General features: G+C 56.7%; 8 protein-coding genes across 8 annotated transcripts; 3 read left to right on the forward strand and 5 right to left on the reverse strand.

Moving 5' to 3' along the window:
- Positions 1 to 536: 536 nt before the first annotated feature.
- On the reverse strand, positions 537 to 1,387 carry IE81DRAFT_344414 (hypothetical protein; the record flags this gene model as incomplete). Its single annotated transcript, XM_025515803.1, has 4 exons — positions 537 to 651; positions 739 to 842; positions 934 to 1,019; positions 1,288 to 1,387. 4 exons carry the CDS (start codon positions 1,385 to 1,387, stop codon positions 537 to 539), a joined length of 405 nt encoding a protein of 134 aa, XP_025373098.1.
- Positions 1,388 to 1,721: 334 nt separating this feature from the next.
- On the forward strand, positions 1,722 to 3,623 carry IE81DRAFT_308576 (pseudouridine synthase). The gene is made up of 3 exons (XM_025512376.1): positions 1,722 to 2,266; positions 2,371 to 3,361; positions 3,442 to 3,623. The coding sequence occupies exons 1-3, from the start codon at positions 1,852 to 1,854 to the stop codon at positions 3,455 to 3,457; spliced, it is 1,422 nt and encodes a 473-aa protein (XP_025373099.1). The 5' UTR covers positions 1,722 to 1,851; the 3' UTR covers positions 3,458 to 3,623.
- Positions 3,464 to 7,001, reverse strand: IE81DRAFT_319786 (hypothetical protein). Its single transcript, XM_025512830.1, has 2 exons — positions 6,524 to 7,001; positions 3,464 to 6,425 (listed from the first exon to the last, which is right to left on the reverse strand). Exons 1-2 carry the CDS (start codon positions 6,866 to 6,868, stop codon positions 3,591 to 3,593), a joined length of 3,180 nt encoding a protein of 1,059 aa, XP_025373100.1. The 5' UTR covers positions 6,869 to 7,001; the 3' UTR covers positions 3,464 to 3,590.
- A 717-nt stretch (positions 7,002 to 7,718) lies between these two features.
- On the forward strand, positions 7,719 to 12,488 carry IE81DRAFT_363764 (hypothetical protein). Its single transcript, XM_025516807.1, has 2 exons — positions 7,719 to 9,015; positions 9,099 to 12,488. Exons 1-2 carry the CDS (start codon positions 8,094 to 8,096, stop codon positions 12,251 to 12,253), a joined length of 4,077 nt encoding a protein of 1,358 aa, XP_025373101.1. The 5' UTR covers positions 7,719 to 8,093; the 3' UTR covers positions 12,254 to 12,488.
- Positions 12,489 to 13,014: 526 nt separating this feature from the next.
- Positions 13,015 to 14,923, reverse strand: IE81DRAFT_319788 (hypothetical protein). The gene is made up of 6 exons (XM_025512831.1): positions 14,462 to 14,923; positions 14,207 to 14,388; positions 14,098 to 14,111; positions 13,931 to 14,020; positions 13,777 to 13,822; positions 13,015 to 13,713 (listed from the first exon to the last, which is right to left on the reverse strand). The coding sequence occupies exons 1-6, from the start codon at positions 14,556 to 14,558 to the stop codon at positions 13,348 to 13,350; spliced, it is 795 nt and encodes a 264-aa protein (XP_025373102.1). The 5' UTR covers positions 14,559 to 14,923; the 3' UTR covers positions 13,015 to 13,347.
- Positions 14,924 to 14,947: 24 nt separating this feature from the next.
- On the reverse strand, positions 14,948 to 15,534 carry IE81DRAFT_131270 (hypothetical protein). The gene has a single exon (XM_025510273.1). The coding sequence runs from the start codon at positions 15,480 to 15,482 to the stop codon at positions 14,988 to 14,990; it is 495 nt and encodes a 164-aa protein (XP_025373103.1). The 5' UTR covers positions 15,483 to 15,534; the 3' UTR covers positions 14,948 to 14,987.
- Positions 15,535 to 19,237: 3,703 nt separating this feature from the next.
- IE81DRAFT_344419 (hypothetical protein) lies at positions 19,238 to 23,655 on the forward strand (the record flags this gene model as incomplete). The annotated part of the gene is made up of 4 exons (XM_025515804.1): positions 19,238 to 19,302; positions 19,417 to 21,644; positions 21,714 to 21,919; positions 22,000 to 23,655. 4 exons carry the CDS (start codon positions 19,238 to 19,240, stop codon positions 23,653 to 23,655), a joined length of 4,155 nt encoding a protein of 1,384 aa, XP_025373104.1.
- Positions 23,656 to 24,368: 713 nt separating this feature from the next.
- IE81DRAFT_131371 (hypothetical protein) lies at positions 24,369 to 25,481 on the reverse strand. Its single transcript, XM_025510274.1, has one exon. It carries the CDS (start codon positions 25,251 to 25,253, stop codon positions 24,378 to 24,380), a length of 876 nt encoding a protein of 291 aa, XP_025373105.1. The 5' UTR covers positions 25,254 to 25,481; the 3' UTR covers positions 24,369 to 24,377.
- Positions 25,482 to 25,858: the final 377 nt, after the last annotated feature.

Genomic DNA, 25,858 nt, shown 5'->3' on the forward strand with positions numbered 1-25,858 from the left:
ATGGGCTGGCTGGCACTGTGGAAAATACTCGCAACAAAGCTGTCGCACGTTACTGACCTGAATGTATCGGTGTCTGCAGATGCTAGAGCAAAGCTAGGGCGTCCGGAGGGGACCGATCAGTATACCTGGGCGTCTCAAGATCCGACACCATCACCTCGAAGCAAGCCTCCTTCTTCTTTGGGGAACCGGAGCGCCTCCAGCTCATCGATGCACACAGCATCTGCTCAAATCAGCAGCTGTTTCCTCGACTCCTTTTAGACGCATGTCTTGCTACTTCGCGTATCAATGATGTTGCCCGATTGTCTTCTGAGCGTCGGACCTGCGCACCATATGCTGTCGTCCTCTTACCATACAAGGACTTTCTGGCTGAACCCTAGTCCGAGAGGCCACATGGTCCCTAGGCCAGCTTCAGCTAAGCCGTTTTCTCTCTCCTGCCGCCTCGAGTATGCCATCTCACTGCACACGTCTTTTGCAGCTGACTTCAAGTTCGTGCCATTGCGTTCTAGAGGGGCCCAGTCCGTACACACCGAATCTGGTCATGACTTGGCGGCAACCACGGCCTGCTCTGCCAACCTGGGCTCTGACAACATGAAAGGTCCTCTATGATTGAAAGTCATAAAGTTTGATCTAGTTTCCACCTGATCGATGGTCCTACGAGTTGCATGGATCAGATTGATCAGCTGCTCCGAATCGCGTATCGTTGCTGTGACTTCTGCGACATGCAGAGCAGCGACGCACCTGCCTTTCCATTCTGCGGCCCACGAAATCTGCCTCAAAGGCTGTGCAGTCTTGAGCGTGCCCACTGCGATGAGCAACAGAGCGAGTAGAAGCTCAAGGAGGATCTGTGATGTGTTGCGTAGAAGCGACAAGTGAGCTCCACTTTACCACAATGCTTGCAAGGAATAGCAGCGCATTTGCGCCATTCAAACTCACGCTAGCCGGCAGACCTCCTTCTGATGGGTCTGCAAGCAGGGCATTATCGGCCAAGACCAAACCGAGAGACTTGCGAATGGAAAAGTCTGCACGCAAGAGGGAATGAGGGGCAAGGGTTAGTAGTGCACATCATCAGGGCGATGCCAAGGGGCGTCACATCATCCCTCGATCGAGCTGGTCATTCTGCCTCTTCCGCCCTGATCCACTGCTAACGGTTAGGTGCGCCTCCCCTCCTCCTCTGCCTAGCTGGAAGTTTCCGTACCGCCCTGCCCTTCCCCCCCTCCCCCTGCACCCATTGCAAGTATCCCGCGCCACAGCAGTGCATGATAGACCAATCTCGGATATCCCACGCACATTCGTAAGCAGAGTATGCAGCGTGGAAAAAGGCAATGGTACCTAGAGCCAAGGTCGCCCTGCCGGCTGGCGAGGAGCGTCGGCTCCGAGTGCTCGACATGATCAGGTGCACCGGCCCGCGCGCGTAATTGTGAGCGAGCTGAACGCTAGCTGGACCTGCTGGTGCGCGTCGGGTTGAGCCTGTAGAGGCGATTGGCCCCTTTGAGGAGGATGAGGTGGAGGCTTTTTGGATGAGAGAACAGAGGCACGCATGTATGCATAGGCTGACCGGGATGATCAGTCAAGGCACGGGAGTCTTTCGAGCTGCCAGGCGCGAGATCGTGACGAGGTCCGTGCCTCTCGTGCGATACAGCACGCAAAGAGAGAGAGAAAGAGGTTAGAAGGTCAAAATCTCGATTTTGCGCGCTGCTGCTTGACTGCCGGTCAGCCGCCCGCCTCCACACCCACTCACTCAGCTCGATCAGCAGTCGGATTCGTCTTTGCTTTTTCTTCCAATTCAGATCACACCGACCATCCTCAACATTCCACCTCAGACAGGTCCTTCCTCACGCTACCAAAACGCTCATGGCCACGAGAAAGCTCCTTCAAAGCAGCTCTGCATTCGATTCGCTATTGTCTAGCAAAGTCCTCTCTCACATCAAGGCAAGGCGAGAGCCGATCGACATGCCGCCCGACAGACAGGGCGGTGGCAGTGGCAGCCGGATTGCGTCCCTCGACGATCGACCTCTCTCGGGCATCTTTGGCATCAACAAACCGTCAGGTCCGCTGTCAATGGTGTTGCTGGACGACATCAAGGAGCTCTTCGCTTACAGTTCGTTATTCAAGAACCCGGATGGAAGTTTGCCCGCTGAGAACGGAGGCAGAGGCTGGAGGGGGGGCAAGAGGAAGACGGGATTGAGCAAGGCGGAGAGGAAAAAGAATGCTCCACCAAAGATTGGACAGGGTGGGACGCTGGATCCTCTCGCTGACGGCGTGCTCGGTGAGTTCTCGGCGTCCAGCGCATATATTCATGATCCACACCTGCTGCTATCCTTGTTGCGTGAATCTCATGTCCCGCACTCCCCATAAACACACACACAACAGTTGTCGGTGTCGGAAGAGGGACAAAGCAGCTGCAGCGCTTTTTGGATTGCACCAAAGAGTACCGTTCCACCGGCTTGCTGGGAACAGCAACGACCTCGTACGACTGCAAGGATCCTATCCTTCTTCGCGCGCCTTTTCAGCATGTTTCTCGAGAGACCATCTTGGAAGCCCTACCTCGTTTTCGAGGGGACCTGAAGCAACTACCACCCTTGTTCAGCGCCATCAAGATGGACGGCAAGAGGTTGTTCGACTATGCCAGAGAGGGATCGGAGCTACCCAGACCCATCGAGCCAAGGAGTGTCCGCGTAGAACAACTGGAGCTGGTCGAGTGGCATCCCGCAGGGAGTCACGCGTGGGTGGAACCTGTCGAGGAGTGCGGAGAGGAGGAGAAAAAGCTGGTTGGAAGGGTGCGCAGGCTGGCAGGTCTAGATCCGAGTGCGCCAGGTACGGACGACGCTGCCTTGAGCGGCCAGAACGGAGCGTCGAGCTCGTTGATCGTAGAGAAAGAAGACGAGACAGGCCCAACGCCAGAAAAGGCGAGTTCCGGTCCGCCGGCATTTACAATCGACATGACGGTGACGAGCGGGACGTATGTGCGAAGCATAGTCCACGATCTGGCTCAATCGGTAGGCAGCGCTGCGCACGTGGTCAGACTGACGCGCAACAGGCAGGGAGAGTTCAGCATTGGCACGTTGGGATCAAAAGCGGACGTCACGGCAGGAGTGACACGCGACGCTTTCTCGGATAGCTTGCGGGATGACAACCGTGCGGAGAGGCAACACGCAGGGACTGGTGCGGACAGGGCGGGCGAGGTGAAGAACGGAGACATTGCCGAGCAGGACAAAGCAGCAAAGACGAGCAAGGACGTCGCATTGCCGGGCAATTGTATCGAGTGGCACGTTTTTGAAAAGGCCTTGAAAGAGTTCGAAGAGGACACAGTGGAGCGCGACGAGCAAGGCTTGGCTGAATGGGAACGAATCTTGCTAAGCAGGTGAGCAGGGCAACGCGCATTCTGGAACAACAAGTCATTTCGCATGCCACTAACTACGGCTCTGTGTACTGCTCGTTCAGAATTCAGCCCTGTTGAGCGGTTCATCGTCACCAATACATGCGCACCTCAAACCATACCGTGGCCCATAGAGCAGGACCTGTTGGCGTGCGACTCAGCATCTTGCATTACATAGTCATCATCTTGTCTCTAATCCTGCTGATCGTTTTGCCTAGCTGCCATAGCGGGGACCACGCGAAAAGGCAGGTGGCAGATGCCTTGTCAAGGCGAAAAAGGGCCTTTCGACCACGACGAGCTCAGGATCAGCCCTTGCTGCGGTTGTTGGTGTGATCGATCCGAGTTGATGCGGGCTAGAACCTAGCAAGTCGACGTAGAGTAGAGAGCTATACCTCTTTGTCAAGTTGACGTGCCATGCTGGTCCAGCATCAGGTTTGTTGGTTCCGTCTGACCCACTGAGTGCGCCATTACTACTCCCACCAGCTTCAGAAGCTCCTCTCTTCCGACTCCACTTGCGAGCGGTCGTCCCTGGTGCAGATGCGCCTTCGGTCAGCTTTCTCGCCGTACAGATGAAAGATGCGCCCCACACGAGCAAGGCGGCAGACGCTTCGCGGGAGCTCGAAGCAGACCTTTGGCCAATCCAGAAAACGCCGATCGCGCTATCTCTCTGATTTGCCAATTTGGCACGCAGATTCCTTTCGAGCGCTTTCATACTCGAGTCTGCTGAGCTGGCCGCGTCCGATTGCTCGAGATCGTACAGCAAAAGTCGATTTGTGGGCATCAAGATGGCCAGCCGGGACGACTGAAGCGGATCGAAGGATGCGGAAGAAGGCACGTGAGCAGGAGAGGGTAATGTCCGATGGAGAACGTGTGTGTCGAGATTGAAGACGTGCAATCTTCGTGAGCTGTCCCCACTGAGCAAGTAAAGCCCATCTGCTGAGATGACCAGCATATCGATACGCGCGTGAGAGTCGCGTGCGCTCGACGCGGCACCCGCAGAAATCTCGTGTTCCTCTAGGCCCCGCTCAGCCTCGTTTTCCGGCGCGTCCGACTCTCCTTGCTTGTGAGCCGTGCCATTTGAAAGCTTGCCATTCGTCAGAGCCGACTTGTCTGTTGATGATGAAGGTGTTGCTGTCGTGGTGGCGCGTCCCGCAACGCTCCTCTCGGTGACGACTCTTCTCCGATGGTGGCCAAATGTCTCCACTAGGGCGCATTTGCCCGCAGAAGAAATGCTGACGACGTGCAAGAAGCTGCCCGGGTGCGTAGCGCATACCAAGCGCGTAGAGTCAGGTGTGAAGGCGAGAGCGCTGCTTCCCGGAGCTTTGCCCCCAAGTGCAGCTCCAAACGACTTTTCCCGACGAGGTTCCAAGATCAGGTCGACTGCCGCCTCGGTACCGTGGGGTTTGAGCTCAAACAGCTTCGTTTCGTACAAGTCAGACACTGCTAACCACTTGCCGTCCGGAGAGATGGCGTGCGCGACAAGATTGCTCTGCGCGCGCGGTTCCATCTCCAACAATTTCCTCCATCCTGCTTCGGGCTGTTGCAAACTGTCTAGCTGCTGTTCGGGTGCAGATGCCGAGTTAGCTCCAAAGTCGGCCCGATCGGGTAGAGCCCAGATAGCAGTGCTCTGATCTCTGCGCAGAGACAACCAACGCTTCAGAGGCGCACTGCTGACGACTGCACCTCCGCCCAGGGTGCTGCCTCTGCACGAGGCAGGAACGAATGGCAGCCTTCTCTGTACAGTCTCGGCAAATGAGACATTGTCAGTCGTTGAGACGGGGTTGATCAAGTCGCGAGCAGTATCGCCTCTGAATGCCGATCCGCGGTTCTTTCGGCTGCTCTTGCCTTTGGTTCCAATGTTGAAATTCGACGGCGAGGCCGCTGGTGTGAGCGTAACGCCAAAGTCGGTTCCGCCGCTAGCAAGAATCGGTACTGTAAGCTGGCGCAGTGTGGATGCTGGAGACTTGCTCTCTTGAACTGCTTTGGCGTCAAGAGGTGGGCAAATGGCTAGCGCTTTGATGTCGTGCGTGTGCAGCTTGCGTAAGCCGGTGTTGACCCACTTTGCCTTGATTCCTTCTCCGATGAGTGCGTACTCAGACACTCTCTGGTCCACTGAGCCGGCATACACGGTTCTGCCGTCAGGTCCAGCAGTCAGACAAAGCACATCTGCGCCTTTGCCGTGCACGCCGAACGAAGCTCCCGAGAGCGCTGTCCGAGTCCGGGCATCGTAAAATGTGACGCTGCCGCGGCTATCGCCAAGCACAATCTGGCCATTTGGCAGGGCTAAACAAGACCACACGATTGTCTGCTCCGATCTGCTCCTATCCACGTTCAACTTTGAGACTTGTCTCCCGGTCTGAGCGTCCCATATGAGTGCAGAGGAGCTCGATGTGCCTCCGACCAAGAAGCTGTCCTGCCAACCGTCATCTTCGTCTTCATCCTCGTCCGAACTGTCAGTCTCGTCAGCGCTGCTATCTTCCTTGTCGGTGGAGGGCATCTGCCGTCTTTTTACGCCGTGCACAGCGGATCTTCTGCGAGGCGAACCCCAGGCCAAACTGACAATTCGCGTCTTTGCACGATCGCAGCGGGGCGCTACGCCTGTGCGAGATCCGTCCGCTCTCCTCTTTCCCGCATGCTCAGGCGTGAGATGCTCAAAGCGTCCCCGTGCAACGTCTACAATTCTTACCACTCCGTCTTCGCAGCCTAGCGCGAGGTACTTGCTGAGAGGATCGGCGGCCATGCTCCAGATAGCACCCCCGCCGCTGCTCAGAGTTCTCGAAAGGCTCCTTTGACTTCGACCCTTGTCCAAGCCAAGCTGCAGGAAATGCTGAGCTGATTGTTCTCCGGTGATAGAAGGAGCAGAAAGCGCAGAATGAGACAGCAAGTGGGCCGGTAGAAAATGCTCCGTGAGGATCGAGCCACCGGAAGAGGAGAAGAGGCGAGGAATGCTCAATGTAGTGCTGCTGCTGTAGCCCGCGACATCCTCGGGCGCCGAGGTGAAGATGAAGGCCAAATGGTCGATCTTAGATGCAGCAGGTCCTACGAGAGTCTGTCATGATGCACGTTGGATGTACGAGCAAAGAGAGCGGATAAGGCATATCAGCGAGGGTGCGGGGTAACGAAGGCCACCTCTCACTCAGCACTCACAGAATCGACAATCCAGCTCTTGGCATTGCCAGAGCTGTCACGTGCAGCAGCATCCCCATCGCCGCCAGAGTTCTCAGACACCCAAGTACAAATGTCGATGTTGCCATTGTCGCGCCCGATGGCAAGGACTGGTCTGACGTGCAGTGAATGATGCGGCAATGAAGGGCTAAAGGCGAGCGCAGTGATGGATGAAGGAGACCAGTCTAGGAATCGCGTGCGGTGCACTGCCAATGTGTTGGAAGAGGATGACGCGACAGGACCTCGTTGCTGCTGTTGCCCTCTTGCTGCTGACGGTGAACTGGCAGTCTCTGCTTTGCCATCGGCCATGTCAACATCGAGCGACATGACTGCGCGTAGAATCGCGGGTTTGGTGAGGGAGCTGCCAATGCCTCTGCGAGGAAGGCTGACCGAAGGGGAAGCGATGCGTGACTGTACCTCGAAGAGCGCGATGTGAATGAACAGCAAGAAGGTTCATATCTATGTATGCTAGCGCTTTCAATCCTTCTCCCCATTCCCAATCCACTGAGGAGGAGCATCTTTCCAAATCTTGAATCATCCGTCATGGCTGCAAAACGGCTGGGCTGCCACAAATTTTTCTCTACGACTCACGTGAGCCATGAGCAAGGCGAAAGTCTACGGACGGACGTTTGTCGGACACCGCGGAGTGGACTGGACTCGCATCGCATGCACGCTTCTGATGCATGATGAGCTGCGCTATACCTCACGACTGCAGCCGCGGCGTGAGTGGTGAGTGTGCAGCAAAGACGCGACGCGTTTCCCCGTCATTCGTGATGGTGGTTGCGGCTCTTCTTGAGCGCTGCGAGCAGAGGCCAAAGAGCGTTCATGCAGCAGCGTACTTGGATACCTGCTGGCTCCCGGCAAACTCTTCTCCCCGAGAGTCCATCCCGAGCTACTCGCGATGGCGCGGAAAAAGGGGAGGGTGATGATTCATTCGTGATCCATACGTCGTCGTCTGAGCTCTTGCAGAGGTTCCAGGCTGGTAGTCTGCCGCATTTGATTAACGGTCTGCCTTAATTGTCCCGCTCCTCATCTCCCTATACGGCCCAACAGGAACCTTCGCGCGGGAAGTTGTCACCCACAGATTGGCTGCCCTGCCGCCGCCCGTCTTCCAAGCAAGATCACAGCCCAGAGCTCGCTCTCCCTCCTCTTGCTCATCCACGCTTGGTTCCTTTCAGTCTTGAGTCTTGAGTCTCGAGTCGTGAGTCGTGAGTGTCATCACATCGCGTCACGCGCTTCGCCTTGTCCATGCAGACGACGGCCGCGCGCGCGCGCGTCCCGCACTTGTGACTTGAGCAAACGCCTCAACCTCTTTGTGACACTGCGGCCATTGCGATTGCCCAAGCGCGCTGCTCCAACGGATTCGAGCTCCCGGCTGCTGCGCGCAAGGGGATCGAGGACATCGCATATTCCAGGATCATCAGTCTACATGAAGCATCGACGGTAGCAGCCGCGCGAGACCCGACACTTGACCGATGCAAGGCGTTGGGGGAATCAGCAGCGTAGCAGCAAGACTTCTCGCCGCGTCGCTCGATCAGCATCACATTCAAGAATGGCTGCGCGCCCTCGTCTGTCAACGCGGAAACATCGCCTGATGCGAGATGTCGATCTCGCTCAGGAAGAAGCGCCGATACGCAAGGGCAGTGCACACAGCGCACAACCGTCATCGGATGCTCATTCCAGCTTGAGGAGCGCTACAACTCACGCTGGCAGTAGCAGCGCATACAGACCAGCCTCGCTCAGCGAGTTCGCACCGCCACCTCCCTCCACCTCATCCTCCACCCTGGTCTCCTCTCACGATCCGATTCAGACCGCCCACCACTCGCCTCCTGCATCTGACCTCACGTCATCCGATATCGAGACTTCACCCACCTTGGGACCCGTCAAGCGCAAACGATCCTTTGGCTCTACGGCTAGAGCTTTCGAAGATGCCTTGGATCGAGCGACACTGACCGGCGATCCTGGCAAATCCGCTTCCAGCCCACTCTCGCCAAGACAAAACAGGTTCAAATTCGTTCCGCAAGCTTGCCCGCAGGACGTCCGGTGCTCCATCTCGGAAATCGAAGCTGGTCTATGCGCTTGTGCTATTCCGGCCACAGACTCGGGCGAGGGCAGTTCCCCGAACAGCGCCAACGAGGGCCTGGCAGGCTCGCACGCTAGGAGGCGGAGCGCTTCGAGGAACGGAGCGGTCAGTGAGCTGACAGCGGTTGGAGAGGTGGAGCCTGCATGGGATGCTCGAGAGAGGAGGAGAGCTCGAGAAGCCGCACACGCCAGCCGCATCGGTGCAACCTCGTCCACGCTGAGCTCCAGCGAAGAGAGCACAGAGCTGAGGGCTGAGGCCGAAAGCAGCCGCCCACGCATGGGGAGCGTCGGGCTGGTCGACCCTGCTGGCGAGCAGAGCCGTCATCGTTCCGGTGGTTTGCGACGTGCCCCGCTGTCTCCCCGGTACGTGCAGCACATTCTCGAGAGAACTGGTGAGTTGCCGACCAAATACTGTTCACCCGTCTCGATCTCACCCTCTTCCTTATCCTCTTTATCATTGTGCCGCCTTCTAAAGAGCCGGCCTCTCTTTCTAGCCCGCGGGGTCTGAGCTCCCTGGCAAATTTGCAACCGGATGGACCAATCCCGAGCCCTTTTAAGCGACGATCCTCACCCGATCCTGCTGCTCGGCCAGCCAACCGGCCTAGCTCAGTTACTGCAGCACCACCAAGTGTTAGGGCCTCTGCGAGCACTTCTAGGAATGCAGAGGAAGACCTGAACCCGGAGACAACGAGCTTGGCTCGTCAGAGCATCAGGTCGGTTTTTGAGCATATGCTGGAGCTGGAGGCGGAAGCGTACAAGTCGAGCCGAGCGAGGAGGGCCGAGAGAGAAAACAGCAACCGGGTCTTGTCGAGCGAGAGGCGGGCCGAAGCCACGAAACGCTCATCTTCTGAGCACATGCGCGAAGCGCCTATAAGACCCGTGCCCACTTCCGCCCGGTCGCCAAGTCTAGTCTCAGCACGTAGTGCAAGCGCCTCGACAAGCAGAATACCGCAAAGCTCTGCTCGAAGGAGAAGAACGGATGAGGACAGGCTTCGGAACTTGAGCGGCACGCAGCTGGATCTTTCGAACATGCCTTTCGGGAGCCACTCAAATGGGGCCTCGCGCAATAGACTTGCTCATCAGCGAGAAAGATCTCTCGAAGCCGTGACATCTGAACTATCGCAGCCTATCAAGCCAAGTCGGCATGATCCTAGCCCCTCCAAATCCCATGGGTATGCCGCCAGACTACGCGCTGCACAAGCTGATTTGAGCAATGGGGAGCCGAGCGGGAGCCGGGATGCGCAGGCGCATCCGCCAAAGCCTTCAGGCTCGTCGATACCCACAAAAGGCGTACCATCAGGAGCAGAATTTGTCGTTGACGAGTCACAAGCAGCGGAAAGGCGCACAACATCTAGTCGTGCTCGCTCTGCTTCCACAGGGACTCCGCATTCGGCGACAGGTGAGGGGGAGAAAGTATCATCGCACGAAATGCGCACCTCACTATTGAAACGAAGCATAAGTGGAAGTGAAGTGCCCACCCATTCTTCGGCTCCGTCCTCCTTTCCTGCTACAGCTCGTATAAGCAACTCGTCCTCCAGAGTGCGATCCTTGGCTGCCGGTGAAGAGTTCGGGAGAAGCGCGAGCGGCAATGCCGAGGGTGAAGCAGACGCGACGGTCTCTTCACGCAGTCTCACTGTGGAACAGCTAGAGGAAGAAGCCGAAGAAGCGGATTTCGCCATGCCTCCTCTTCCCGCTGACGGTCGTATTGAGACTGCAAGTCGACCTGTTCGTGGGCCTGATCAGTCCCTGTACGGCCAGAGAGAGGCCGACGAAGAGAGCACGCCAGCAGCGCCCACTACGCCAACACTTCACGTCACTGCTCCAAGCGCTGGGCTAATGCAAGACTTTGTTTTTCCATCGCCTACCACATCTGATCACGGCACTAGTCCGTTGATCGGCTCTGGCACGGGAAACAACTCGCCCATCTCTGGAAGTCCAAGGAGGGGCCATCGCCGAGGAAGGGGTAGTCCAACTATTAGCATATCTTCGCGAGCACCTGCAGATGCTCAAACGAGGGCGGAAGTGGGAAGAGCGCTTGGCAGCCCGTTGTTGGAGGTGCCGCAACAGTGGGATCGCAGCAGCGACTCGGAGGCTGCTCGTGGTGATGAGCGTGGGCAAGATGGGCCCGGGCCGACAAGGAAGCTCGATGAAGAGCCAGAGAACGCTTCCGAGTCTCTTGCAGGGCGACGAAGGACTGTGCGATTCAGTCCTCAGCCAGAGGTACACGAAACCACCCCGCTCTCTTCTCCAGAGCAACCTCAAAGGAGAGGCGGGCCTGCTTCCGACTTTGAAGGCAGGTTCGATCTTTCGTCGAAGAATGCGGCACAGGACAGCAGTCCGCCTGTCGTTGATCTTGAACCTGCTGCCAGGGCTGCTGAGCCTCATGGCTTTGACTTATTAGGACATGACCCTCGCTTTCCCGGCATGTACGAGTCTCCCCTCAAAGAAGCTGGACGCGGGAATTCCTCGCAGGGCTTAGTGCGGTCACAACTCGCACAACAGACACCACCGACCCGCAAAATCAGATCTCCGCCACCTCCACTTGGCTCCCGGACCGCGCAGTCTCTCTTTCCGACCACTCCGCGTCCACCGGGTGCGTTCAAGATGAGCGTAGGATCAAGCAGTGTTGGTGCTGCCCACGGGATCGTACAAAGCAATCAAGATGCAGGCGCTGCTCGAGAGCCCTCATTACGACGTTCCATTGATCGATCTCACTCTTTATCCGCACTCGCCGAGGAAGATGGTTCTCAGGAAGAAATCGATGACCTACAGCAGGACGTCGCAGCGGATACCACACCAACTTCGGCGATCAGCAACCCTCGCGAGTCAACGCCACCTAGACCTTCACGAGGGATGAGCATGTCGGTGATCTCGTCTATGGCGCGCAGCGCTGACGCGTCTATTGCTTCGATCGAAGCAATTGCAGTGTCTTCCTCACGCGATCTTTCTGCTGGAGAAGGAAATACGGGCAGAAGCTTGCGAGAAGTCGCAGTCGAGGGTCTTGGAGCTACACTGGAGCAGCTTCAGCAGGTGCTCAATGCATCACTCGACGTGCCCAACAGGTCCCTCTTGGAGGCGCAGGTTGCTCAAGCACGCGCCAAAGTGCAAGAGCAACAGGAGGCGGAGGAGAAGGAAGCGATCGGTGGAGACGACACAGCGGAAGAGAAGCTAGCCCTGGCACTGCGGAGACGTCAGAAGAGGGAAGAAGACGAAGCGGCGGAGAAGGCGGGAACGGAGCAGATCGAGGCTCTTCGCAGTCGCCTGGGAAAGTACACGGATATCCTCGTCGCCACGCGCAACGAGTTCGGTGCCGTATCGACGTTGGCGCCGGCTGCGACTACGTGGTTCGGCTTCAAAAAGCGGTCCGTCATCATGATGCTGAGCGTGCACGTCGGACTCTACTATGGACTGTTGTTGTTGATCGACCAGAGCTACGAGTACCATCTGCACGCCGCTATCTACGACCCTTACTACACGGGTTTCTATGCGACCGAAGCGTCAGCTTTCGTGCAGGATGAATCGGGAGTGTGGACGACGATGGTCATGGCTGCGAGCAGCGCCATCTCTTCCCTTTCTTCCTTCACCCAACGAGCCGCACCCTCTCTCGTGCGTAACGCGCTCGGCCTCTGAGCGATAGGTCTGAGCTGCACTGGTACAACTGACAGCCAGACCGCAAACGCTGACCAACATTCGCAAACACTGCCTCGTCTTCGGTCGATCTTCGCATTCCCCATCTACTCTTCTGGCGAGGGCTTGAACATCTGAATTTTGTCGGTCCAAGTGTATTATATCACATATCGTCAATCAAAGCACCAGCGTAATCGCCTGAGCCAATACCTCGGCGCAATTAGAATCTGTCAGCAGCTGAAGAGCACGTGCGATGAACAAGCCAGCGTGGCTGACCTTGGCGGCAAGAGCCGTGAGGGTACTGCGTGAAGTGGACGATGAGGAGCGCAAGGCAAGCGTTCGCGCCTCGCCTGTGATCTTAGTCTTACGACGGACGAAGGGTTGCTGGCTGATCCGCGGTGCGTCTGGACGGCCGTCCGACAAGAGCAGCAGAGCATTTCTCGTTCGTGACTCTGTTCCTCGCTGTCGCACAGATGGACTGTATATTGAAAGGTGGATCGGCGTCTGCAGTCCAGCTCAAAGGCAAGCGCGGCACATCTCCAGGGCATGCTGACGCATAGAATGTTCCCAGGTGAACGTCATCATGGCACGCACATCAGCGATTTGAAACTTGTCCCACCGATGAGAGACACGGGCATGCTAGAGGATAGAGTGTAGCAGCAAAGTCAGGTGAGAGTCGGCTGTCGGACAGAGGTCAAGAGGCTCAAATGCAGCTCTCGTCCGCTCAGGGCAACAAGTCAGCTGTCGATTGTCTCAAAAGTCTTCTGTATTGCAGTGATTCAAGGGAGTTGGAGTGGAGCTGCCAACAAGGGAAGAGCAGGCATCATCTTGCTCACGATTACGAAATTCTGAGAGCTGGATATGCCTCGGGCTCTTTCCAATCTTTGTGCACCTGATTTAATCTCAGCATAGACCCTGTCCGCACCAATACTGAGCCTGATATTGTAGGAGTCTTGTAGGCTCCCAGGATGTGTTGTTGTGCGAATAGCAATTATCAGTAGGACGAGTGTGGCTATCGAGCAACATTCGATTGATTGTGCCTGAATATCTTGCCCAATCTTCTTTCACTTCATCAGTACTTGCCCTTCCATTTGCTCTCAGTCTTTTCCAACTGACTTCTTTTTCTGAGCTTTTCCAGCCTTCTTTTCCGCCAAGTAAGCCTGTTCATCCGCCAATGCTTCCGCCTCTGTCATCTTCTTGTCCCCCACGTACCACCCACCGTCGATGGGCTTCCAAAGAGTATGAGGTTTGGTAGTGGTCGAGGTGTGCACCCGACCATCTGGCTGCATTTCCTTGACTGTCCGCACAGGTCCGTAGTTGGGGATCATGTGATCGTGGAAATGCTCCCGGGGCATTCCAACCCCTGCGATTTGCTCATCGGAGTGATCTTGTACTCGCCACTTGCCATTGTGCTCCGTTGTGTGGTTCACGTGGATATCGTTGTGCGTGATCCTGTTGTCATCCTGAAGGAGCATTTAATTGAGCTGCGTTGCATCAAAGTCTAGGCGCACACCAAATTGACTCACCCAATTTGCCGGCGTGACGGGTACGCGATTGTACGTCTTGGAGAACCTGACGCGATGCGCACGCGCAGTGGTGAGTCACGAGGGCAATCGAGCGCGTGTAAGGACGCCGCGTTGCACAAAGCTACGAGCAAGACGGACGCGGATGAATGCTCACTTGTGTCCAGTCTCTTTGTGCATCCTGACATAGCTTTCTGCCACGAGCTGCCCAGTCTGTGGATGTCGAAATTGCGTAGTCAGATGTACTCTAAGATCAGGCAAAATCCGTGGGGAAAGGAGGATGAGCATCTTTGTCACGCCACGCGTGATCTGTAGCCGACTCACTCATCTTCCGGCGCCTGCAATCGCGGTGGGAGGAGGAGATCTTCAGCAAAAAGAAGAGGTGCAGGCCTCTGCGACTGGGTCGAGTCAAAGGGCTTGCTGCACAACTCACCACCCCCTTGTAGACGCCGGCCATTTCTGGCGTTGGCTTGCCCATGATCAGCTTGTTGGCTACCGCGTGATACGCCTTGCCCAGGAATGTTTTGGGAACATCGGCCTCCACGATAGACTGTGGCATGGCGAGCGTGTTGGCTCCGGCTAGTTCTCCCCTGAGATAAAGGCTGACAACTGACACTGGGAATTTCATGCAACACGTCAGCAAAGAGGTGGCCCTAGCAACGACAGTGCTTGCTGAATAACGACGCACCAGGTGCGTTTCGCGCCGTGATCGGTGCCGAACTGACAGAGTGACCAAGTAGCGCCGCGAGGGCGGATGCCCCTGCCAGGCAGCGAGTAATTGTCATTGTGAATCAGCTTACTGTGGTGCACGACAATGACCAGCACTGGCACAGGACGAGAAGAGCGTGCAGAGGGGACAATGTCTCGTAATGGGGCAAGTGCACCACAGACCACCTGCGGCGCTCGCGCTCAAAATAAGTAGCGAGCGACAAAAAGGTCGAACAGTGCGAGGCAGTCGTGAAAGATGTGAAGCCAAAGTCGCTGCGTCTAGGAAGCCGGTGCGCGGTTGCAAAGGGTCTTCCGCTTGTATTTGTAGCGTCAGGGACCGCGCACTGCATTCAGATGCTCGGCTCCGCTGGAATTCGCGACCGCAATCGTCCATTCAGCCTTGGCATAATCGGTGGCAAGGAGAGAGAAAGTGGTAACAGTCGTAACGATGGTAGTCGATCCAACCGCTTCTTGGGCGAGGTGTATCTGCGCCCATTTTTCCCGGGTCAGACTCGCAACAGCAGCGCGCTGACCGTGTCTGCATGGGCACCCTTGCATCGGGTCAATCTCCGTTTTGTGAACGCCAGAGAAATGCTGATGTTCGGTGGCAAAGCTTTCGCTACCATACTATAGTGTTGATCTTCTCGGTAGACGGACTCGTACAGCTGACCTGAGCACGTATTCGTTGCTTCGAAGAGGACGAGACGCCACTGAGCAGGGTGGCAGGGCCAAAAATTCACGGACGGTGTCACAAATGTTTGTGCTGACCACTTGGGATTTGTATTCGCCACTCGTCTTGCCCCGATCGGTGGCGATGATGATGATGATATGAAGCCAGGAAGGCTTCTCAGCAGTTGCGCCTCTTCTAGATTGAGGCTTTTGCTGACGGTGGCGCTTGCCTTGACCTGAGAGGCGTTGTGCGTAAGTGGGTGGCGAGTGAGCAAAGTGAGGCATCGCCCACCTCGCTTGTGTGACGCACGAAGGAAGCCTTTGCTCGCCATCAAGGTCGGCAGTCGTGGACGATTGCTCCCGCTTACCCCTCATCGACTCTACGGTTCACGTAGTGTGCAGAGTAATACAAGTCACCAAAACGAGCGGAAGTGAGTTGTGGGGCGCGAGTTGTCGCACACGCAAAGCAGGGCAAACGTCTGGGCCAAAGGTCGTAGGATCACATTATAGACCGATGGGTGGACCGATTGACCGACCCGCCGATTCGAGCAGAGAGTGTGTACGATTGCAATTGCTTCTCGCTGCACGGTGACCCAGAGCTCGAACGGAAGCTTGGCCTAGATCGCACGCTCAATAGCCACACGCGGTGTTATCGGTCGGGCGTCTGAGCGACGTGGGGGTGTGGTGCTCACAAGGCCATCACAGGGATCTTGCGAGGCTAGCCTACCCATCATGATGCGAGTCTCTCCTGACTGTGAGTCTTCGTGACGTTGAGGGTTTCACGATCGGCTTGCAAGGGTGTGATTCAAACGATCGGCAACATCTCAAATTCGCTTTTGTTCCGACGTGTTGAAGCACTCGAGACTGACCGGACGTCACCGTGACGTATGACAGCGTGCATTGCAGAAAATGTTCAAGGCAAGGAGGAGGGCTGAGCTGCGGCCCTTTGGCGACGTCCGAGTCAGCAAATTCCATCGCCAAGCTCGAGTAGTGCACTCGCACTCGTGTGTGTACCGCACACGATGCTGTCTGAACTCTCAGAAGGTGCGCGGGGGGGTAATGTCGCGCGACATCTGCAGACTCCTCGTGAAAGCACCCACGCATCTTCACACTCACTACCAATCTGAGTGAGTTGTTTCTTCTCGATCGATGCTGAGAGCCACGACTCGTGACTGTTTCTCATGCTCAGTCACAACTCGTGGGAATTCTTTGACTGAACCGCGTCCAACGACCCGGCCGGGCTCCGAGGGTTCGCGAGGTTGATGTTCCAGCTCCGATGTACAAAGGCAGGCTCACATGCAGATAGACCCCACTCCATCTGTGAGTCTTGAGTCTCAATCGAGCTCCGCTCCATGGAGCCCAAATTCGGCGCTGTGCCAAGCGAATGGAGTCGGCGGCGAAGGGAGAGAGACGACAACAACAACGAGGCCGAGTCAAGCACGAAGTTTGCATCAGCTGACGAAGAATCGGGTCGAAGGTGCATGTCGACTCGACTCACACTTGCGACACGCTTGACTCATTTGTGCATGACTCAGACTCACGACTGGTGAAGCCCTGCTGAGTCGAGATTGAGAGTCACGAGTCTCGATCGAGTCTGAGTGTGAATTCGTGGATAGCGAAACGCTTCCCGCCCACCCTAGCTGAGCTTGCCCTGAGAGTGTCTGTCTACCTGCAATAAGATTGATGAATCGACCGTGAACCTCATTTGCACTCACGAGACTCGAGACTCGCCATCAAGAAGAGCAATATTAAGTGCGCATGCAGCGGTCGCGGGTCGGAGTAATGCTGATTGACTCACGATTTTTGACTGTCTTAGAGGCTCACTGCCCGCCGGCGCCTTCACGCGACGTGTACCGTATGCACGTAAATAAGCGAATGCTCGCTCGGTGAGACTTGCTGCTGGTTGCAGCCATACAGCTGCAGCAACCTCAATTAACGTGTCCGCTTTTGACTCGATCGATCGATCCAAGTCGCACATATGTCGCACTCAAGAGTCGCAATCAGGAATGCTGCATGACGAGCCAGGCTAAGAATCAAAATTAATGACCGACAACTTGCCTCTTCCTACAACGCCGAGACAAAGGTCGCGATGAGTGGCGCGGAGGGCTTCATCAGGTGTGCGGCCCATATATGGATGCAGATCATGCTGTACACGCGCTTCAACCCTCTCTGCGCGCGTATAAGCATACGCACACGCAGCACATGCACAGCACATCACGCACACGCATGCAGCCCACCGCGGACTTCCGGCCTCTCACAAGTCGCACCCGCCTTTGCACCTCGCGTACCATCGGCCGGGCCTCGAGTTGGTTTTGCTGGACTCGGCAACGCATCCCGTGACGGCACGTACTGTACGTTGGCCGCCCTACTTTTGCTGCAAAGCGCATGCGGGCTTCATGGCCTTTTAAAAGTCACAAAGGTTCGGTACGCACGCACACTGGTGACTATATATGCGGCCAGCCAAGCTGGACAACATTTGCTTCGATCGAGCGGGACCGTGGCAGGCGGGGTTGAAGATTGGATCGCGAAACAGTGCGAATATACGATACATCGTCGATGAATTCGCGCAGCATATCACGGCTCACGTCCCTTAATTGCAACTTGCCCTCGGTCATTCAAATTGTGATTCACGATTGAAAGGTCAAGTCACAGTCACAATTTGAATCTTGAGTGTCATTTCACTCACAAATGACGTGAGCTCATTTTTGATTCTCATGGCTGGGCGCTGACAAGGAGAGTCATCTCACATCACCCTTCAAACTTCTTTGATTGAGCGCTCGTGGTGCCGCGCAATTGATGAAGTGCGCATTGGGAAAGTCAAATCCACGCTGGTGGACCGTGGGCGGACAACCGTGAGTGCGCCAGCAGCACTTTGACTCGAGGAGACCCAAGACTCCTTTAGTTGTGAGACCGGCTAGTCACCGCTTGCGTGGTACTGAGCAGGAGCCTCATCTTGTCAAGTCAATTATTGAGCGGACCGAGCTATGTGGAAGTAGATCTTAGGTGCCGGAGTTGAAGAGGTCCCATGTACGGCACGGTACCTAAGCTGCGCGACCCGCACCTGTTTCGGTATTTCCCCATCTGCGTCAAAGCGTCCAAGACCAGCAGCAGCAGCGGCGAGTGTAAGCGAGATCAAGCGCGTGAGGCAAGACGAGCAACAAAGCCGCCGCCGTGACGGCATACCTACGCGATACAACCGCCTGATGCATGGAGATATGCGTACGGTACCGGCAGGTCACTGCACCGCGGTGTGGTAATTCCACTGCATACATCCACCCTCCAATTTAGCTTTTGGCCCGCCTATTGCACCCCGCTGTGTTGACAGACTGCAGCTGCAGACTGCATCCCCCTCCGGACTTGCATCAGCAGCTGCAATCATCATCATCAGCAGCACATCTCATCCCTCCGCGTCCTTCCCCACCGCCGTTGTGAAGCGCATTCCACCCCCCTCTTGCCACTTCTCATTCGCCTTCAGCTCGGACGTGGCGGCCCTGCAGCTGCTGCTCAACTTTGCGACAAGCTGCACACAACCCACAGATACCTACATGTACTACTACTGCGCTGGTCCAGTGTAGGAGCTCAGAACCGCACCGTCGCGTCAGGCTTGCGCAGGAAGAATCTCATCGCAACCCGTACCTGCGCCTGGCTAGCGCATCGACGGCGACCAAACAGATCCAAAGCCTCGAACGTGTCTTTTGGGGTAAAGTGCACGCTCAGTCAGGCGTCGACCGAGTCTTCTCAGCACGCGCGCGCCGAATCTCTCAATCATCTGCCCCTCCTCTCCTCTCGCGAAAATCCTTAGAAGTTCTGACCCACGGCCATCATCTCTCTAATTCTCGATATCTACTCCGAGTGTCGAGGCCGCGGCTGCCAGCTGTCACAAGCCGCTTCTCGAGCAACGTGCTGCTCCTCTGCTTCGGCGCATCTCATCGGAGCTCCACAAGCCTGGGTCGTGATGCCCATCGCGGTCGGAGCAGCACCTTCAATTCATATTTCTTTCCCGGCTTCGGTAGAGATGTCCGCTATCCAGTCACAGGGGGGGGCCTTACCAGTTCTACAGCAGGCGCCAGCGGTACGATCTGATAGTATGGATGCAGACGATGAACCGCGGATCCTCAAGCGCACACGACCGATCAAAGCGTGTCAGGCTTGGTGAGTGGAGCTGCCGCTGGAGTCAGGTGGTGTCGTGCTGGCTAAGGTCTCGCAATGATATCTACTGGGTCTCCCGCTGATCGCGACCTCGTGTTCTCTTTTCACCCTACATAGCCGAGCGAAGAAGGTCAAGTGCAATCTCAAGCCCGACGAGCCCGTGTGCGAACAGTGTGCAGCATCGGGCAAGCCTTGTCTCTTCAGGATAGATGATCTCGACCCAACGCTACGCCGCGAGAGGTTTGCGGCTTATGGCCCGCCTGGCGAGAATGCTAGGGTCATAGGCTCCAAGAAGGCGCGGGTCTCGCGACCCAAATCCTCTACTTCCAATAACGACTCAGTCAGAGCTCCCCTTGAAGATCCATCCGTTTCAAGCTTCAGTAGGGCAAAGACCGAGGCGACAGAGGCCGATGGGCTCAGCGGCTCGCCAGAGTCAGGCTCAGATGACAAGTCGAGCGCTAAGCCGAAGTCCAAGGCTAATTTCCGGAGCTGGGCGAACCCTACCAATCTTGCAGCTCCTTCCACAGCTCCGCAGCGACATACTAGGACAGTATCGACGCTTGGTAATGACGCAGTTGGAGCTAGCGCCATTCCAGGCGTGCCCGAATCAAGCCTTCAAAGCGGTCACTACATGCAGCGCGCCAACAGGCTACCGACCGAAGCATACCCCACTGGGACCCATCCCGAGTGGTATGGACATGGATCATCTGGTTCCCTCCAGGCGCCCTCGGTGCTGGCATCAAATGCTGCGGCTCACCCTTCTTTGACATCGCATCACAGAAGCCAGTCACATAGGCCGGCGAGCTCCGCAGGACCGGGACACTCTGCATACACGGATCACGTGGGCCTCCAGATTTACGGCAACGAGCGAACATCTCATTCACGCTCTACGTCCCAGACCGGCGGGCAGAACAGCCAGTCAGGACCTTTGCATCTCGGCGAAGGACTGCACCACCACCTACCTTCCTTCCGCTCTGCCTTTTCTGGTGTCGAGGGCAGCAGCTCCAATCCAAAGCTTGTTGGCCCACCTTTGGGCCATGGCTTCGAAGCGCAGCGTCGCGGCTCCCTTGCGGAGCGCGAAGTGGACCCTGCTGGCGTCCATCACAGGAGCTGGTCCTTTGATCGAGGAAGTGACACTATGCATGGCCTGAATGCTTCGAGCCCGGGCAATCGCTGGACAGCCTTCTCCAGCGCCCGTTCGCCCGCAATTTCGGCCAACCCAAATGCCCCATCGCCCATGTCATGGGCGATCAACACTTTCGGACCTGGAGCAACACCTGGAGGCGCCTACAGCCACGGGACACCTCCTTTCGTCAGGCACTCGCACTCGCCAAGCAACTCGGCAATAGCGTCGTTGAGCGTACACAATGCAGTCACGCACAGGCAAGCTGGACAGTCGCCTCGCAATGCTTTTGAAACCATTCATTCGTCTGGCAAGCACGTGCAACTGCCTAGCCTGGTGACGGATGCAAAGACGAGGAATCGGGCAAGAACGCTTGACGTATCGAGAAGCCCGCTGCCCTGTGCCCTTACTTCAGGCGCCGGATCAGAACAGAATGCCGGCAGGAATCGCGCTGCGGAAGAAGGCGAGTCGAGCGAAGTCTCTCCTTCGGAAGCCAAGCCGCCCATTTTCAGCAGACGCATCGCCCTACCATTCTTCAGATGGTTTGGTGCGACTGCAAACACCCCGGGCATGCGTCGGATCAAAGTCGGTGTGTATCACGAGTCGGATATCGATGCGCCAGGTGAGAGCGCTGCGCCAACGCCTGCCAACAAGCTTGTTGGGCTGCCTCGGCTCTCGTCTGCCGACGAAGTGACGTCGGCACGAGAGGCAGCCCCCGCCAATCCGGACGCTCGGGATGCGAGCTCGGACAAGGCGTTTGCCGGCTCGCCGGCCATGTCACCGCCTATAGATGCCGCGCGGTGGCAGAACGGGACGCATACGCGGGAAGAATCTCGTCAATTGCCGAATCACATCGCGCCTGAATCAACAGTTTCCGCCTCGGCTAGGCTACTGTTTGAAGCTGATCGTCCCCGCTATCCTCGCGGTGATCTTTTGCACGGAGAGTTGATACCTCTGTTCATCAAGCACTTCAAATGCAACTGCTTTCCCTGGCTCAATGACGCGGAACTCACGTCACAGGCCCTCTCAGGAGAGTTGCCGGCTATTTTGGCAAATGCCATTTGCGCCGTGGCTGCTCGCTTCTCCACCCGCCAAGAGCTTGTCAATCGAGGAGCGCCGAAGTCGAGGGGTGATGCTTTTGCGGAGATGGCGAAGACACTGCTCATTCCCATGCTTTCGTGGCCATCGATTGACGTGGTGGAGACGCTCGTCATTCTGAGCTGTGAGTTGCATCCCTCGCCTTCCTTGGAATGTGCTTTGGTGCTGACAAGACCATCACTTGCTTATGTAGACGCCGAATTTGGTGCAGGAGCTGATGCTGGCCTGTGGATGTATGTGGGCATGGCACTGCGCATGGCGACTGACCTCGGCCTTCAGTATGAGGCGACGATCGCCTCGATGTCGACAGAGCGACAGCGCGACCGAGCTCGATGGCTCTTCTGGAGTGTAGTCTGTTTGGACCGCATCACGTGCTTCGGCACTGGTCGGCCGGTTACAGTGAGTCGAAGTGGAAGACTCGATTCACCACGATGACCCATGTATCCGGGCTGATGATCATTTCGCCTGCTCGTCGACAGATTCGCGAGGACACCTTTGACTGCGAGATGCCTAAGCTTTACGATGATCCCTCGTCTGACTTTTACGTTGCAGGGCACATTGTGCGGACGCTGATGCGGCGTGGGCGCATCGGAGACCTTCTCAACAGACCTCCCACCCGCACAAAGGACGAAAGCAGTGCGCACGAATTAGGACAGCGCCTCTCTGCGATGTGGATCGACCTTGTCGAGTATCACGACTCCATGCCCGCTGATCTTCGCTTCTCTGTGCAGACTTTCCGGCGAGCAGCACAAGCTGGCCAAGGTTCTGCTTTCGTGTACTTGCATGTCCTGCTGCAGTCCACCATGAGCTTGCTCAATCGCCCGAGCTTGATGCGCCGCTTTGAAGGCATCTCTCAGGCACCACCAACGAAGCTCAGCGCAATCGCCCGACATGCTGCTGAGACGATCACTAGCATGTTGCGTTTCGCCGACGACCAAGGCAGAAGCGTTGGCGAGTCGGAGCTGAGCTTCAATCCCTACCTCGACACGAACCCATATCTCGATCAGCTGATTCTGCCGTGCGGCAGAGCCTTCCTATCGGAGCGCGAGGACGTTAGAGAGGCTTTACGGCGTTTGGGCTGTGCGCATGGGCAAGGGACCAACTCTCGGCCAGAAAGTCGGCATGGGGAGCGTGCTGCCGAGAGCGAGGCAGCATGGGGTCCTCTGCTTTCTAGCCGGCAGTACGCAGAAGCTCATCTCAAGAGCTGCCAAATGGTGCTCGACAGACTTGCAATCTATTGGGGGGGTGCTGCTTGGCCTGCTCGCGCGATGGAACAAGAGTCTGCGGGCGGTATCACGGACACTATCGATCCTGACGCGCGGGATGAAGACGCTCAGCCTGCACCTGTGCGTGACCTTGAGATGGTGCTCACCTGGGCGAGACGCAAGGCGCGGGTGAGACGCGCTCGAGCGGGAACGCGGACACCTGGAGCTTCACGAAGACCATCCATCGCGCCGGGTAGCGCAGCCGATGCGGCGGGCCAGTCTGCTGATCAGGACGGCGCCATCGATGTTAATGCTGCATTGTCGGGCCAAGGTGCCGAAGCAAGCGCTTTCGGTGATAATGGTACGACGGGAAGCCTGAGCCCTTTGGGTCTCGGCTTTGGATTCTCGGGTACCATTGCCGACGCTGCAGATATCGACTTGCAGGCGTTGATTTCGGCTTGGGCTACAGAGCAGCCGAACAATTTCGGGATGGAGGCACACAACGCGAGCCATGCTAGTGCTCACTATCAACCGGCGCAAGACTGGAATCCGGTTCCGCCCCTGACCGCCACTCATGATGGTGCGTACGCGCAGTATACCGGTCACCACCCACACCACGGGGTTGCTTCGTCGAATGACGCTGTCAATTTTGGGCAAAATGGAATCGTCGGGGATGTCAACGATCTTGGTCTCTCCGCGATTGAAGCTATGCAGCTGGAGGAATTGTTGTCGGCAGGCGCGCCTGGTGGCGATGGAGAAGTTTTCCCGATGGACCTCCTCTCGGAGGATGTGTCACCATCGCTGTACAACGAGATGCCACCGGCATTGTTCAACACGTTTCGACTCGGTGCGCCCTCGACGATGGTGCCCTCTCAACGAGCAAACACGTACGATGCCAATGCGCAACGACAATATCAGCGACCCTCGTAGAAGGACGCACGCACCCTCCGCACCTGACACGCTTCGCCAGCGCTCAAATCGCCTTGTGTGTTGGTTTGCTTGCGCACCAAACTTTGCTGAACCTCTCTGTACTACACGCCATATGATCGATTGGCACGTCCCATCTGTACCTTATAAGCTACTGTCCGTGCAATCACATTTTGAAGGGTCATCTACAAAATGGAGCAGCTTTAGCCGCAATCTAGACAGGTCTTTGCGATAAAATTTCGTGAGTGATGAGACATCTTATCCGAAGGCGTATAGAGAGACTTGAAAATGCGAGCGAGGGCGTAAATGTGAGAATGTGGTGACGAGATCATTCGGGTTCGCGTGTCTCGAGGATCCTTTTTTCTCGTTTGCTCTTTACATCGAGTACAAGTGGGAAGGATGAGAGAATCGGTTAATAGTAGTGGTACAGGATGGGACGATGGAAACTAGGTCGACGAGTCAAGTCGGGTAAGTGCGACAGGGCTAGTAAGGTAGAGTGTGACGCTTGCGGCGGCGGACGGCGCGTGGGACGGATGCGTACCCAGTCGAAGTGGCTCATGCGTTTGCCAAGATCTTGCATGTGTAGGACCTCTGATGTCGACGGTCGGCAGCTACCGGTGGCACGGCGTGCGATTTCCCAGCGTAGGTTGTCCCTGCGAATCCAGGTGAAGCCAGAAGGAGATGAGCGGCATCGGTGTGGCCGTTGAGTAGGGGTCCTCTCTTGTTCAGTGGGCGTTGAAGTGACCCATTAGGAGTCGTTCGCCCATTGGGCTTGGCCTTCGCTTGATCGCCGCTCCAGCAACCATGTTGCCGTTGGCATCGAGCGTCCCGCTAGCTCTCCTTCCACGACTGAGTCTGCGCTCGGTGATAGGAGGACTCGATGCCGTTGCGCCGGTGATAGGAGCGCCGGGACTCCCACCGGTGCTCGCACTGCTAGCCACGCTCAGACTGCGCGAGTGTCCGCTCATAGGAGTACTGTTTGGTTCGGCAGCCAGCGGCGGAGAGATTGGTGTCGTAGTCGACAGCGACGCGGATTTGCCAGACTGACCGATGGAGAAGCGACGCAGAATGCCCATAGCTTTGTGCTCCCTCTCTGGGCTATGAGCAGCAATGCGTTGAGAAGCCCATCCGCGACCGACACCTTCCGAAGGCAAGCCGCTGCCCATCGGGAAGGATGGTACCCGCCCGAGTGGGGCACCAGAGATCGGCGAAGTAGCCAGCCCATTACCTTCAGTTGAGATTGGGGCTGAGAAAGGCTCTTTGGGTGTCGAAGGAGCGATGTCCGATTCGGAAGAGGTGCTGGAACCTTGACTAGTGCCAGCCCAGCTGTAAGCGGGGACGGTGGGAGAAGCAGCAGAAGTGATGGGCATAGGACCCGGCCGACGAGCTTGAGCGGATCCGGCAGGAGCTAGACCAAAGTTGCTCCTTCCTAAGATGGGAGACAACAGTGGAGGGCTGACACGATGAGGAAGACTGCCAGAGCCTCCGCCGTAGCTGAAGGATGTCCTGTGTCCTTGGGGTGAGGCATCCGGAGCTTGGAATTCGCGCGCGGCATTGGGATGCATCGCAGAAGGTGCGGGAATGGGCTGAGGAGTGGCCATGTTGAAGCGCAGAGTTGGGCAGGCGCTCAGAGATCGTGGATGAACAGAATCTCGCAATCAGTGTTGATCGGTTAGTTCGCTCGATGATTGAGCAGGTTGCCAGCTCGATTTGGACCGCCTGTTTGTGAGAATTTGGAACTCGTGCACGAGTCCTTGACTATCTGCAACGAGACGATGAGGCATTTATCGGAGACCTGTGTGAGGGATCCGCCAGCGCTTGCAGGGATGCACTGGCTGAGTCTAGCTCCTGACTTTTGAGCTGCTGGCGAGGGGTGACGGAGGGAGCCACGTTGTTTTGCCAGGATCAAGCCGAATCAGAAGCGTGGCGGCAGTAATGGTGGTGGTGGTGGTGATGGCGGTCAGGGTGGCCGGTTCAGGTTGACTCTGATGTGCAAAGGCCCGGATCTGGATAGCGAGAGATCTCAATTGCTAACTTACAGCTCATCCCTCTCGCGTGACCATGCAGCATCCGTCACAGATAAGACCCTCACTTTTGCGTATACAGTAGGAGTCGCGCTCGGACTCTCGGCACATCGCGTGTGTCTTTAGATATGAGACTAACATGGATGCGCAGTCAGATCGATTACTCTCCAGAACTGAGGGTC

This window comes from Ceraceosorus guamensis, assembly GCF_003144195.1.
Source record: "Ceraceosorus guamensis strain MCA 4658 unplaced genomic scaffold IE81scaffold_3, whole genome shotgun sequence".
Lineage (NCBI taxonomy): Eukaryota > Fungi > Basidiomycota > Exobasidiomycetes > Ceraceosorales > Ceraceosoraceae > Ceraceosorus > Ceraceosorus guamensis.

Coding starts and splice junctions, on each gene's coding strand:
- IE81DRAFT_131270 (XM_025510273.1), bottom strand. CDS start 15,482: ATGGCGAGCAAAGGCTTCCTTCGTGCGTCACACAAGCGAGGTGGGCGA.
- IE81DRAFT_131371 (XM_025510274.1), bottom strand. CDS start 25,253: ATGGCCACTCCTCAGCCCATTCCCGCACCTTCTGCGATGCATCCCAAT.
- IE81DRAFT_363764 (XM_025516807.1), top strand. CDS start 8,094: ATGGCTGCGCGCCCTCGTCTGTCAACGCGGAAACATCGCCTGATGCGA. Junction 9,016..9,098: donor GCACATTCTCGAGAGAACTG/GTGAGTTGCCGA, acceptor CGCCTTCTAAAG/AGCCGGCCTCTCTTTCTAGC.
- IE81DRAFT_319786 (XM_025512830.1), bottom strand. CDS start 6,868: ATGTCGCTCGATGTTGACATGGCCGATGGCAAAGCAGAGACTGCCAGT. Junction 6,426..6,523: donor AGAGCTGGATTGTCGATTCT/GTGAGTGCTGAG, acceptor GCATCATGACAG/ACTCTCGTAGGACCTGCTGC.
- IE81DRAFT_308576 (XM_025512376.1), top strand. CDS start 1,852: ATGGCCACGAGAAAGCTCCTTCAAAGCAGCTCTGCATTCGATTCGCTA. Junction 2,267..2,370: donor TCTCGCTGACGGCGTGCTCG/GTGAGTTCTCGG, acceptor CACACACAACAG/TTGTCGGTGTCGGAAGAGGG.
- IE81DRAFT_319788 (XM_025512831.1), bottom strand. CDS start 14,558: ATGACAATTACTCGCTGCCTGGCAGGGGCATCCGCCCTCGCGGCGCTA. Junction 14,389..14,461: donor CACGGCGCGAAACGCACCTG/GTGCGTCGTTAT, acceptor TGAAATTCCCAG/TGTCAGTTGTCAGCCTTTAT. Junction 13,714..13,776: donor CCGTCACGCCGGCAAATTGG/GTGAGTCAATTT, acceptor ATGCTCCTTCAG/GATGACAACAGGATCACGCA.